This window comes from Myripristis murdjan, chromosome 14, assembly GCF_902150065.1.
Source record: "Myripristis murdjan chromosome 14, fMyrMur1.1, whole genome shotgun sequence".
NCBI classification, from domain to species: domain Eukaryota; kingdom Metazoa; phylum Chordata; class Actinopteri; order Holocentriformes; family Holocentridae; genus Myripristis; species Myripristis murdjan.
The window spans coordinates 32,149,593-32,164,737 of NC_043993.1; the positions used below are offsets into that span (position 1 = coordinate 32,149,593).

Here is a 15,145-nt window from a genome sequence, read left to right on the forward strand (position 1 = left end):
ATAATAATAATAACAATAATAATAACAACAAATAACACGTCTGTCTCCATAAACTGTTGACACTGTTTCTCTGATTTCGGCCCCGCAGTAATCGCTTTGTTTTGGGGATGCGTACGTGCACAATATTTCCGACGGTGCATGAAGGCAGCAGAAGCCTTCACGGCCGTTTATGAAAAATTGTAAACAAGCCGAGCACTTTATCATTCTTTACGTAGATTGCGTAAAAGTGATGACATCGGAATACAGCCACGGCCGGTTTCTGGCGTGTTTTCTCCGGGGATAGCGAGAGAGCGGAGCGGCGGTGCGTCTTGTTCGCAGTGCGGGCAGAGGGAGGAGGTGTCGGCAGGGCGGACCGAGCTACATTATTGACGTTATTCCAGACTGTGTGCAGGGATATCGCCTGTTACAACAACAGAAACACGACAAAGCAAAGGATGGGAAGGAGTAGCCGCAGTGGATTTTACGCTGAAAGCCTGGCTGTCCCCACCAACCCGCGACTTTTGCTTTTCAGCAGTTTATTCAGAAGCGACTAGCTCGGGGAAAGTAAGCAAGCTAGCATCCAAGGCTAGCTTAGCAGCGAGGCTAGCTTGCTGCCTTATTGTGGCCCGTCACCAACCTGCCAGCTAGCATCCGTCGTATGCACAGAAAGAGAAAATGGTGAGAACACACTCTGTCTTTTCTAACTTTGCTTGAGCTAGCCGTTTAACCAGCACTGTGGCTTCAGCCCAGCCTGTCACGACTCATTAGCCAGTTTCATCTTTTGTTGTCACCCAGTGGGGGAAATGTCAGAGGGCCAGGTAGCTAGCTCCCAGCGCCACGGAGCTGACAACTTCAGTCACCTGTCATGTTTCCAGCGTCACGTATGGAGAGCTCGACACGCCACAGTCATGCTGTGTAATGCTGCCTTGCTCAACGGCACACATGCACACGCCGTGCGTATAGAAAACACACGGAATAAACTGCCAGGGTCCACGTTCAGTTTCGTTTTACACATAATCCATCAAGTTGTACTTAATTTGAATAAAATGCCACACTTACAGCTGGTTTCCAGTGCTCGGCGCCGCCCACCGCGGTGTGTTTTGGAAGCAGCTCAGAGCTCTTGTGTAATGAAAGTAAGGGCAGCCTGTTCTGGATATTTGTCAAATGTCTTCTTTGCGATTAAAACACTACTCAGTACAGATAAACACGCTATAAGAACAGAAAATACATGGAATAAACTTAAACTGAAAATTGTTTTACAAACAATAAAGTTACACTTGATTTTAGTAAAATGCCACACTAAGAAAAAAAAATGGTAGCAGTGCAGTATCTTGGTCTGGATATTTGTAAAATGTGTCGTTTGTGATAAACAAGACTGCCCAGTGTTTCCCCTGCCATTGACCCCCCTCAGCAGACATCATATTTTTTCCCCATGATGGCAAAGTCATGACCTGATTGTCTTACATTCATTCTCTACGGTTGCTTAACCAACCCCAACTTTAACCCTCACCTTAAAAGGGCTGGGGCGATATGTTTATCTTCTGATTCGATGCTATCATGATCCTTGGGTGCCGATTTGATATGTACTGCAATTCTGCAACCAACACGATTCGATATTAATTATTTATTGAGATTTTTGTTTTTTGGATTATCCTTTCATTTGTGGATGTAACGTTTCATGAAGCTGTGATTATCCCAAAGGTCACAATGGGTCATTTTTTACAGTGATGTCAAGCTTGAAAAAATGGTCTGACTCCAGTGAAATGGCTGCTATGGGGGCGAACATCATCACACATGAATCACATGTGGCTCATTGAATCCACAAGAGTCTCAGTTTTCCAGTCAAAGCCAACTGATGCAGCCCCAAGACTGTTTAGGCCCCAGTCTGCACACACACACCATTTTACAACAGGCCACAAGAACACATGTGGACTGCAGGGTTTGTGGCCCAAACTGCATGGGATTAGCAGAAGGTGGGCATGTCTGCAAAGGGGAGAGCTGTGGCTGCACAGAGAACCCATATTCATTCAGAGATCTGGAGGTCAGAGGTCAAGGGACCCCTTGCAACATGATGTGCTTGGTACCAATGGCTTCCTTAGGTCATCTAGCTCATATGATACCACTGTCTTTACTTTAAATTGATTCAATAAGAAAAAAAGTGTTTAAAAAAATCAAGATACTAAAGTTAATCGGTGAGTCTAGTGAATCTAATTGGCCTTGCATTGCCCGACATGCAGGTGCAGTTTTGAAGAGGTGCAGGAAGCCTCGGTGGCAGCCTCTGCAGGAGCCACACACACCTGCTGTGGCTGTGGCGGTGTTTTGACAGAAAAGTAAATGGCCTAGGCCACTGACTGAGGAAGTATCGCTCCATATGGCACATTCACGGCACTATTGCTACCTGAATCTGGCAACAGCGAGGATGCTAGGATGTTCTGTAATATTGTAGTTAATTGGGTTAGGCCCCTCAAGCCACACAAGTTATCTTCTTTCAACGCCACATTAAATATTATAAAAGAATAATACACAGCATCTAAGTGTATGTGCCAGTAATGGAAATTAATAGCTTATTAACAGAGGAGCTGAGTGGAGAAATAGTTTAAATTGGCTTCAGGTAGACTGACAAACTTCATGTAACTTTGAACAAGATATTTCAGTATTTGCCAGTGTCTGTCTTGCGGTGAATATAACATCAAGGTTCTTCTCTAAATTGATCTGTTTTGGGTTATACTTCAATCCTTATTAAAATGTTCTAAACAGCAATGCATGTAATAAATAACAATGTTGAATCTCATTTCTAAGCTCATTCTGGACCAGTGCAGTTTTGGGATCTTGAAAGCATCTGGTAAACTGGATAAATTGAATGAATGGCACATCTGGTGCCTATTACAATGTCACGATGCTGTCCAGTCCACATGACAGTTCCACACTAGTTTTACAGGAATATTTGTCGACTTATGGTTAGCAGTTGCATACAGTATGTTTTCTTTTCTTGATTCATACAATATCTACTTCAATTTCAGCATTCATTGCATCACAGATCCCAAACACACAACTGCAGTTATATGAAGGGGCCTGAATGTATAGGATCAGAGATAACGGTATGTTTTTTAACAGTCACATATATTTCATACAATCTCAGAAATTTCATGTAGATGTTAAATGTTCTTCATGTACCAAGCCCTAATGTCACTGCTGTTTCAAATGAAACTTTGAGGTGAGAGATTTCACTCGTAAATTATCAGCCAGGATATTAATCATTGCCTATGGAAATTGGTCACTTTTCACCTGTCAAGGGTAACCTGGAGGATTGCATAATGTGGGACCTGACAGAGTCCATTAAGTTCTGGATTGGCTTTTGTTTTGTGCTTCCGCTCTATGAAGAACCAACTGTGAAGGGTTGGAAGTGTGTCATAAAAAACCTAATCTTTGTGTAGTTCTGCTTCATTTTTGTGTGTTTTTTTCCACAACCTTGTTTGGCTTTGCACTCAATGCTCATTGCAATATAGACTTGCATAAAAACTCACCTTTACCTGGCCTGTTGAGGTCTGTTTACAAGCGTACCGTGATAGGTAATGGATGCAGAAGAAAAGGTGCTGGCTATCTTTAAGCGCTGCGCTTTTGAGCAGGCCTTGACAAGCTTTCTAAAGATAAGCTTTTATGTTATACAGCAAATATTTTCTCAACATGTTTATGTCAGGCAACAGAAAAGGAAATGCTTTCACATTTGCAAATGCCATTTGAAAATCCTTGTCTGCATGCAGTCACCGCGTTGCAGCGACGAACAGAACCAGTGAAACCAGCTTCACGACATGCTTCACTTAGATCTTACAGTGAAAAGGGACTTTTTGATTGAGCTTGAGCTTTGACTGAACAATGTTTATTGTACAGCTGCACTAAAATACAGAATGCATCAGCCAACGGCAAACCACATATGTCTGTAAATAGTTTTAAAGTGAATTTAAAAACATGTAAATGGCAATGAAACCGGTGTAATGTATTCACTTTCCCGCTCTATTGCAATACCAATATTTCAACAACAACTGGTTAAACAAGCACAACATTCATAGCTCATGTTTGTAATGATGCAGCACCAGCTGAATTTTTGGCTCAACGTGTATCTGTCCATGTGCAGGTTTACCTGTTGAATCCTATAGAGAACCTGAGAAATTACATCAACAACCGTCCACCTTTGGTCATATTTATGGTCAGCGTCAGTGCTGTGGCCATCGCCTTCCTGACCATTGGCTATTTCTTCAAGATAAAGGAGATCAAGTCCCCAGAGTTGACTGAGGTGAGGAAAGCCCACATTTTTTCCTTTTGCCTGTGGGAAGGTTTAAAGCCGGATTAAATTGTGTGGGATGGCACTCAGTGCTAATGTTAAATGGTGGCTCATGATCTTTGTGACCTACTTTTAGCCATGAGGATGCATTTGCCAAAATTTTGGTTGCTCTTTCCATGTGACAGCCATTCATTCAGCCTGTCCTATTTTAACCTGATTTAGACTGTCAGACTGAAAAATCACCTGATTTACATAAAAAATCAGAAATCAAGCTATTCTTTATTCTTTTTAGATATTTTTTGTATTCATGTTTTTAGTCCTAATCTGCAGTGTTTACTAAGCGTGATCGTGCAGTCATTAAATGGCTAGTAATACCAACATGATTGCTCTTATCAGTCTTGTGCACTTTTTTACTTTTGGATCATGTATACAAGACGTAAAGCTACTGCAGCAGTCATTTGTTGACCTACTGCCGACCTTTCCAAGAACAAGAACCACACATTGGCCCTCTTTCCACCTGGTGGTAAGGTGGTAATGGTAATAAGATTGTAATTGGATAAACCAAAAGTGCACCCAAGACATACTTAAGTTTTGGTTACCTGAACCATTTTTGGAGGTGGCTAGAGACACGTTTGGCCATCTGACAGCGAAGATTAAATAGTGTGTGTCTCCAGTGCACCCACAGCATGTGCATTCATGGAAATTAGGCTAGCTCACGGATGCAAACAGGAAATGCGTGCAAGTCAGACAGGCAGTTGGCATCTCAGTAACACATTTGTCAAACTGGATTGTCACGATAGTGGTGGATATATGCAAGCAAGGTGTTTGCTGTCAGTGTGAAAGGATGGGAAGTTATTCTGTGTTTATATCCCACCTCACGGGAGCCTTGTGTTTCGATGTGGGAAAACTCATTTCAATGTGTAACCTGGAGACACGATTTAAACAATCATTTCAGTGTGATTTGTTTTCTTGTTTCTTAAAATATTTTCTATTTAATGTTAGTTCAAACAGTTCTCAAGGATAGGGAACATATTTTTATAGTTTTCATGTTCATGTATCATGTGTATATGCCCCCGTTCAATTATAAATAGCATAAGGAAACCCTGAGAAATATAATTTGGTCAGGAAATGTGAGCAAACAGTCTTTTACAACCTCTGTTGCATCATAGTGCACATTATTTGCATATAGTATCAAGTTGTAAACGTTTGAATACTGAAAGTCGCTCAGTTCACAGTAAGATGGTCGTTTCATATCACTGCACACATTTTGAAACACCGTGTCTGAGCTCAGACGAGAAAACACTGGTTAAAGTTTTTGGTTCACCAAGAGTGTGTTTTTTCCTCTCTGAATTAAGTCTAAAAAAATAAAACTTTCTCAGTGTACATCAGGGCGCATCTTCTGTCAGACACAAAAGAGGTGCTTCTCAATCGTAAGTTTGTAAAATAAAACACAAACTTAAACAAGATTTACACATTGAAAGCTGTGATTTCTTGCTTCCTGCTCAGAGGAATTTAAAATATTTCGACTGTTTGTTACAAATATTTATTTTGTAAAAAGTCTAAAAGGAAAAATAACACAAATTGTCGCTAAAACACATGAAAATGAGATAAAACAGTTTGGGAATGCAGAAAATGAAACTAACACACACACAGGAGCAGTCCTATTAATGTCAGGTGTAAATGTTTTCTAGCTTTATCATATGGAGACACAATCCAGATGCAAGATTGATTCCAGTGCTGGGGGGAAATGGGGACAGATGTTTGCTTAATGACAATCCATTTTGCCTGCTAACACCCAACCCATCGACTCTCCCTCAGGACTGGAACACCTTTTTGCTGCGCTTCAACGAGCTGGACCTCTGCGTGTCGGAGAATGAAACGCTGAAGCACGGCCTGAATGAGTCAACCACGCCCGAGAGCATGGTGGTGACCAGCGGCCAGGCTCGCTCCAGCACCCAGGCTCCTCTGCTGCTGGAGGACTCGGGTCCCATCAACATCTCAGTCCTCATCACCCTCACACTGGACCCCCAGCGGCCATTTGGGGGATACTCTCGCAATATCACCCACCTGTATGCCACCGTCCTGGGGCAGCAAGTTGGTCTGACAGGTAGGCTGTGTTTCTCGATACACTTTTGTTTGTTTTGTGTTCTTTTGTTTTGGTTTGGGTTCCTGAAAATCGGTTTCTGTGTTTAAGTATAATGGGATTTCAGGATTGACATTGGTAATGAAATGACTGGAATTTCGGGAATGTGTTTCAGACAGGGAAAGTCCAAGGATTTGTTAAATTTCCTTGGGCAGTCAGGGATCATCAGGAATTTTTCTTATGGGTTTACTTTTACTTGTTTCACACATTGTTGCAGCACTGCAAAAACGCAAAATCTTACCAAGATTACTTGTCTTATTTCAAGTCAAAAATGTCTTATTTCTAGTCAAAATATCTCATTACACTTAAATTAAGACATGATCACCTCAGAAGTAACTTGTTTTTAGACAATTTTCAGTTGTTTCAAGTGAAAATTCACTTGAAACAAGTGAAAAATTGCTTGTTTCATTGGCAAAATTTGCCAGTGGAAAAAGTGAAAATTCACTTGAAATAAGTGAAAATTAGCTAGAAACAAGAAACAAATTTTGCCACTCTCAGGTGATCATGTCTTATTTTAAGTGTAATGAGATATTTTGACTAGAAATAAGACATTTTTTACTTGAAATAAGACAAATAATCTTGGTAAGATTTTGAGTTTTTGCAGTGAGTATATGGTGGTTAACAGCAGTTTTTCTTCACAGTGAAGCTAACTGTAGTAGAAATCAGACTGTTTATAGAGTAAGTCAGCACCAGCATAAACTTAGGTTTGGTCGAAGTCAAAGTCGGGACCGAATGACAAGTCAGTCCGGACCCAGCCTATCCCTCATGTTATGAATACAATCCATTATGAAGTGTAATGTTTTCTGCAAAGCTTTTCTTGCACTTAAAGTCACGTAACGAGTGGAGTTGTAGTCTGCTCCAGTATCGATATCTTCACTTCACCTGGTCCACTGTGTGTGTGTGTGTGTGTGTGTGTGTGTGTGTGCGTGTGTGTTTGTGAGGGCTGAGCCACGCCCTTGTTGAAACAGAACAGAGTAAACGAGAGAAACTAGCACAACCATAAATGATATTATTGGTATGCAATGCACAATGCCATTTCTCCCACTAGGCTTGAATCTATTTTGACTATCTTGACTGTCTTGGATTTGAATGTATGTTTCTTAAAAGTTGTAAGTGAGTTGTGCATTAAATGTTTTGTTTTCGCCTGTCGCTCCAGACCTCTGACCTTGAATAAAAATCAGATGTGGCCCTTTGAATGACAAGTTTGAAAACCCCTGCTCGAGGGGTTGAACCTCTCAGGCACGTTGCCCTTCTGGCCACCGCTAATGAATGACGTGGCCACTGGTACGCTGCTATTGACAGCTGCTGAAAACACCCACTGCCACGTCACTGACTGGGTGTGGCCAGAAGTGCAACTTTCAACCCCTAGATGGCAGTGTAGCAGTAAGTTTCTGCCTCGTGTGATTTCGCGTTGAGTCGCTCTTTAAGAACTTGTCTGACCTGAAAAAAAAAAAAAAACATTTAGGCTGTTATCGTAAAGAGGATGATGGTGGCCAAGGTCCTGTTGGAGATGTCCAGTTAACATTTGTAACATTATCAGCAGGGATCTTTGTAGCCAGTAGCAAACTACAGGAGTAAGCCCTGACTGCAGTCCGCAGATCGAGGAGTGGCTCAACATGGGTGGAGCTAAACGTTTGACTCCGCCCACTTCCTCAATAGCAAGCGACTGGAAGAGGTTGCTAACCCTAACCCTTACCCTAGTCCTAACCCTAACCTTAACCTTAACCTTAACCTAACCCTAACCAGATGGCGCCTGGGTGGAGTCAAACGTTTAGCTCCGCCCACATTTAGCCCAACTCTGACCTGCTAACTGTAGTCAGGTGCAATTGAACTACAGAGACGTATCGGGAAAAACGACACGGACCAAACTCGAAGCAGTGACCCAATCAGATTCACTTTTTGGATGCACAGAATTATCTTATAGGCATGGAGCACACTGCTCACTGAAAATAACTGATTCCATTATTGATCGAGATCTTTATTTCGAACATAAACAGCAGTAAATCAAACAAAAACAAAATAATAATCAATACTAAATAAAGGTAACTAAGAAAACAAAGGTCCAAAATAAAGAAAAATAAAATAAAATAAAATAAGATGCATCTATCATCATTAACATGCTTAATTGAGTGATTGCTTTCATTTATTCACCAGGAAAAGGAATTGCAAAAGTTGACATAGGACAGTCAAGACAGTCAATCACACAAGTGCATGAAAGGGCGGCAGCAGCTGAGCAATCATGGATCAGAACAAATGTATTGTTGTTGGTAGACAAGTGAGAGCATGGATGAGTTAATCCTTTGTGGAGCAGATGAAACCAGCTGTTAACCACAAGGAGGAAAGGCATTCGACACTGCTTCATGTACATGACCCCATACTTGAGAAAACACTGGGTATTTTTGTCTAGTTGCATGCTGAGAAATATATTCATTTATGAGGCCTATGATGTCTAATTAGACTCCTCAGACTTTGATTATGTTGTAAAATAAGTGCCAAATGAAATTTACTTTGCACAATCAGCATAAAAGGCTCAACATAAAACAAGCATTGACTAAAACCATCATACAACAAACAAAATATTAAAACATGAAAAACATAAAGTATGTACCATTTATATGCACATAGATTCTGTAAGTCCAGTCACAGCATAGAGACATTTTATTCAGCCTGAAAAGATATCAGTTATGATTAACTCACTAATTAACAACTGGGCTAAACTTGTCATGAAATGAGAAATGAAATGGAGAAGGCTTACTGGGATCTCTAGCTTTCACAAAATGAAAGTTAGAGATCCCAGCCACCTACAAACATCCACGTTGGGAGGAGATCAAGTGATTTATACAGGCAGAGAATGCCTCACATTAGGACAGTGTTACGTTAGCCTCTGCCAAAAACTGGCCACTGTAAAAACATAAAAGAAGGGGTCTGGTTGCTAGATTGTCCGTGATAACAAAGCCAGGCTCCTGAAAGCACCACGTCTTTTTGAACTAGCAAAAGCCGTGTCATGGAAATTCGTGGAAAAGTCATTGAATGTTTCATCACGGTCTCTATGGAAACCGTTTATATGGACTGTACCCTCCAAGCTATTATTCTGTGTGGCTGAACTATAGATCAAAGCACATCACTGTTTCAGAAAGTAAAGTGTCACATACACGCAGTCCATTCTGTCTGTATGTTAATGACTGGGTCCATGTCCTGTATGCTAAGGACCTTTTTTTGTGCTTGTTGAACAAAAGAGTGGAGTCACTCCTTTAGAGGGAACGAGTGTATCCTTGATTAATGGGTTTCAACTTACTGTTTTCCATGGTGGCTTTACCTGGACATGGTGAGCAAACAGTGGCAGCGTTGTCTCACGCTAGCCAGTTCCCACTCCTTCATCCTCCTATAGGTTTCAGACTTTAAGGTTTCAGGCAGGGCAAAAGAAAGGGGCTGCAAAACAGGGATACCCCCGAATTTCGTCTTCGAGAATCATTATTCCTGATCTCTGAAATTTGGTTTGCGCTTTGGTTTCTGTGACCAGATATGAGAGTGCACTCTTACTTTGACGTGTCACAAGTATACAGTTGTGGCTCCCAAACTGACATGGGGCGGCTTAAATGTGTTGTTGTTGCCTTTCTTTTCACACCTAGCCCACAGTTGTTGCCTTTGTCTTTGCCGCATCAGTCAGCATTGAACTTGCCAGTAGTTGTTGTGGTGTGAGGTGTCCTGGACGTGCCTTTTCAAAAAGGATGGGCTATCCAGTCATTCCAGGCGTGATGAACGACCCAGCAACACAAAAAAGTGAAAGTATTTTTTAAGTATTTATTTTCCCAAATGCAGTGTTACATGTCGGTCGGTTTCAGTATTTCCAACACTCGGATGGGCGTGAGTCTCTCCCTGTTGAATCATCACTACAAACAACGACTATTATAGTCTGAATTTCGCATTAGTTTTTATTTTTATTTCATTTTGACTTTTTCTTTTCAATTTCAGTTTATTTTGATTAGTTTTTGAAGCTGGTTTGCTAGTTTAGTTTGGTTTTTATTCCTTGAAAATGCTAAGTTTAGTATTTATTAGTGTCAGTGTTCGTTGTAGTGTTTCTCCCATGCCAGGCGTGGACGAATTGGCAGCACAGACCTGTGAGGCACTCGCTTGTGCGACTGAAGGATATCAGCCATCTGCTGCGTAAAGCTGGCACAGCTCAAACACTGGAAGATAGATTTCATATCCACTCAAAATGTTGGGCTTATGTATAAAAGAAATTGACAAAAACTAAAAACATTTTCTGTATAATCTTTGTTTATTTTAGGCTGTTTGTAAACTTGCAATACAGTTTCACTTAGTTTTTTTTGTAAAACCATGTTTTTATTTTTATTTCGGCTAACTTGGTTTTCGTTATGTCGTTAGTTTTCATTAACAAACTTTTGAAACACCTCAGGTTCATTGAAAAAAGTCAAAATTACAAAACTGTGTATAAAAACATTAGGAGTTATAAATTCATCACTGAGCCTAAAATTGTGTTGCCCGCACTGGTGAAGCTTACTGTTGTGGCTTTGAGTCGGCTTTATACACACATCACTTCAGTAGATTTGGTGCAGCATAGCCTCTTCATCATAGCAACAGTTGATGAGGCTCATGGGCACTGTGGTATTTCATACCATTTGACAAAGCCAACCGAAACAATGGGAAAATGTTATTTCTCAGGAACAAAGTTGGAATATTTTGAAGCAGTGGCTGTAGCATAACCCTGCAGTATTGTGTATTTATCCAGGAGACTCCCATGACTCAGTGTTGAGTAATATTTCCATTCGAGTTAAAAGTGATACTCCAATGGGCAAAAACAACGGGTGAGATACTCCCAGTACCCACAGCCCTGCCCACTTCACAGTTCGGAGACCTCTGGTACACATGAACTCAAAAATACAGTGTGTCCACAAAGTCTCTTTACAATTTAAAAAATCTGTTACAAAAGCAATTGATGAGATTTGTTCTATGTACTCGGTGGTTCTCAAAGTTTTTTAATCACACTGGACGTCAACGACCTGAAGCAAAAGATCACTGATGCCACTGCCACCACTGATGAGGCTCTGCTGCAGCGAACATGGCAAGAAATCGAGCACCATCTTGATGTGCCTCGTGCAACTAATGGTGCCCATATAGAGGTGTATTAAATGAGGCAAAAAAAAAAACAAAAAAACTTCAATATGTACTCATTTTGTAATAATTTCCACAGATTTGTCTCTTCATTTGCTTTTGTAATAAATTTGTTAAATTGTAAAGAGACTTTATGGATGAATGAATTACACTCAGTGGCCACTTTATTAGGCCCGCCTGTACAATCTAAAGCAATCCAATCCAATTGTTGTGCCATAAAGTTTCCTTTCCTGTTGCCTGTAATGCTCAGGTTTTCTTTTTGTCACAGTAATAGCAAACCATTAACTTTTCTGGACTGGACTGCATTTTATTGAGAGCTGTTTCTAATTTTCTTCCCCCCTCATGTATTTAAATAGGGAGGACAAAAAACTACAACTTCAGTAATAACCATATAATTAATTTTACACATTCTCAACAATTTCAACAAAAACTGAGCAAACTTTCTTAAAAGGTAGGCTCTGAACTGCATTACACTGTACAGGTGGGGCTGATAAAGTGGATTTTCGAGAAATCTTGTGTTTCTGCATAACGTTAACAAACATTTGGCCTAACTAGGTGCTTTATATTAACCTTCCCAGCCTTTCACAGTTCCTTGTTTCCTTAGAGGTCATAAATGTTATGCTTCATGTTAACCATTAAGCCAAATTTATACCAACAGTGGCACAACAATGAAATTCAGTTCATTTCCTGTATCTTAACAGGAGAGAGGTAGACGGAGAATGATACTGCTGCAGTAGTGTGTATGGTGTCTGGTCTGAAGTGACGGTATGTTTCTCTTGTACATTCTGTACTTTTGGCTCACCCGACCTGTATGTCACTCCATTGCTCAATGTAATTGAGGCAAAGTGTTTGTGTGAATGATAATTTACCTACCACAAAGTAGAACTGTGAAAGGTGAAGCCTGCCCACCTGGAACTTCACATTCTCCTAGGAAGAAGTTTAAGAAGCATTTAAATAATTATTAACCCACATTTGTTTGGCACAAAGGGAAGTTTCAGAGAACAGGATCCATTATGTGCATCCACCGTTCGAGCTTTAATAGGTCACTGTCTCCCCTTTCCTCATTTGCACTCATCACTTGTTTTATTTCACTTCTGGGAGAGTTAAGTAACCAGAATTACTGTTGCTGTGAGTCTCATTCATGGTGGACTCTCACTGGATGTACTGGTATTGACACAGCCGTGTGTGTGTATTCACACATTCCCGGCAGTCCACTCAGTTTAATAGATAATATTGTTAACCCCTTTTATTCTCATGTTTTATTGTAAATATTGTGTAAGTCTGGAGAATGACTCTCTCGTTCGTTGTCAGTGGAGGAGCCTCAGGTCATGTTGGTATGACATCAAAGATTACCGCTTTGGTTCTGTGGAATTGTCTGCATTATTCTGTAAAGAGTGCTCCAGGCCTAAACACTCGCACTAGAGCCTGCACGGCATGTGGCACATCTCTTTTAAGACCTATAGATTTATAGAGGTATGGGTGCGAGCCAGGTTTTAAATTCCTTATTGTTTTGTCTTAATTTTACATGCTTTTCTCCTCTTTCACAATCTCAAGCATTTATTCCTGTGACAACATAAGAATTACTAGAATTCACACTTGCAAGTCAGAGTTTGAATGGGCAAACTAAACAGAACTGCCAGTGTGGGTGTATATTTAAAAATACACAGTCACTTAAAGCAACTACAAGGAGTTTTTAACTGGTTATGAAACAGTCTCTATTTAATGTTGATGCCTCTATCAGGGTGTCTGCAGGTTTTAACAAGTGCAATTTTAGACTTTTTTAGACCATCCTGTGTAAAATTTAAGACCTTCACAAAGTATTAAAACTAAGAAAAAACAGATCCAGATTGCATTCAAATGACAACATTTATTGTCATTTGAACAAACAGATGCAAGGAACTACAGCATGCAACATTTTCAGTTTTTTTTTTTTTTTTTTTTTTTGTTAAATAATGCCTTCAAATGAAACTACTTCAAATGCTGAACATTGAAAACATTGAAACAAACCACAATTATACACATTTTACATCTTCAGATGGGGAGAACGGGAGAGAGCCCGAGAGCGATTGTGTGTGGGCGTGTGTGTGTGTGTCTGTGTGTGTAATGCGCAGCACTACATGCTTCTTAGCTCTGCACTTTTGGTAGCAATTTCAGGGCCCTATCTTGCGCCAGACTCCCTAAACCCGTTATTTGCGGATTTAGGGTTGCACAAGAGGCGGTCCCCCGTAAAAGTTGCTATCTTGTGCACCTCCCGCTATCCGCAAAACACCTGCGCTACCCGCTATATTATGCATAGGCGTGTTTTGGGCGTTTCGCCAGTTAAACCAATCAGTGTGCCAGGTGCCATTGCCTTTAAGGGCAGGCTGCGCTATCCTAAATCCTAAATCCTAAACCCGCGATGGAGAGAGGGAGGTAGATTTTCTCAGGGCTTCTACTGAGGCTAAAGCAAGTTGGCTTTATATACATATTATATTATATTATAGGCGAGTTAATTCGGGACGTGGAGCCACATGTGTCCAAGTGGACGTGTCACAAGGTTGTACTGATTGAGTAAAATCCCCGGGCCACACCACACACACACAAGAGGCAGAGGTGGAACTATGTGTAAACTAATTTATTGACAAGGTAGATTGGGCAAATAAAATATTAAAAATAAAAATATAGCACAGCTGCTGGCTTATGATAAAACAATAAAACGTGCTGGCGTAAGTGTCCAATTAAAACAGTCTTTCCTCTAAACAGTCTATATGAGTAATATACTCAGTCCATTCTGACGGCGTCCCGGTATCAGTCCGACCGTGTGCGTGGCGAGGCTCCGTCGGGGCGCGCACTGAAGCCGCCTGGGCGCGCTCTCATAACAGCCCAAACTTTAGGGATAGCGGATAGCGGGTGGTCAGGACCACCCGCTATCCGCTTTCCCTAAAGTTTGTGTGCAAGATAGCAATTTTAGGGATAGTGCATGAAACACGGACACACCTCCAGGCGCACATAACGGAGTCGGCATAACGGATAGCGGGTAGTGTGGGCGCAAGATACCGTTTAGGGATAGCGGTAGTGGCAGCGGGTAGCGGGTGGCACAAGATAGGGCCCTCGGTCTCCAGATTCTTAAGTTGGGAGAATTTGTCTTTAGCAGCCCAGGGTCCCGAGCTTCAGCGATCTTTTGCACAACGTGCAAAACGCCTCGGTGTCGTCATCTGGAACACGTTTCAGCCAGTCGGCAAAATCCTGACGTTCGAGCCAGATATTATTGAATCTGCATTTGCCCATTTCTCGTGTTTTGTCCTGCTGCCATTCCCGCCTCGCACCTAGCGCAATACAGACCAGAGCTGTGCTTGCTCCAACATCCTGTGACGACACTTCCGCTTCACGTCTGTAGTTTTATTGTGCATTCCGCTAACAGTGAGTGCTGCTAGCAGAACTACAAGGACCATAAGCCACCGGAACGAAAAAAAAAAAAAAAAAAAAAAAAAAACCTGAACGGCGTGGGTAATGGACGGGAAATGGACATAAAGATAATTATTTTTTACATTTATCCTACATCGATATTTTGCACTATAACCTAGGTCTTAAATTACCCAAATGAGATTTTAGACTTACAGTGCAAAATATCT

The 15,145-nt window shown here is 41.1% G+C and overlaps 1 protein-coding gene across 2 annotated transcripts in view; it reads left to right on the plus strand.

Moving 5' to 3' along the window:
- The first annotated feature begins 323 nt into the window (after positions 1 to 323).
- Positions 324 to 15,145, plus strand: part of tmem248 (transmembrane protein 248) — a 34,521-nt gene continuing 19,699 nt past the window's right edge. The window contains exons 1-4 of one of the 2 annotated variants that reach the window (XM_030068536.1): positions 324 to 657; positions 3,000 to 3,077; positions 4,112 to 4,270; positions 6,077 to 6,365. In XM_030068536.1, the coding sequence (XP_029924396.1) occupies positions 655 to 657; positions 3,000 to 3,077; positions 4,112 to 4,270; positions 6,077 to 6,365 (529 nt within the window). In that variant the 5' untranslated portion in view covers positions 324 to 654. The remainder of the gene's footprint in view (positions 658 to 2,999; positions 3,078 to 4,111; positions 4,271 to 6,076; positions 6,366 to 15,145) is intronic. The other variant, XM_030068537.1, reaches the window with a different exon arrangement.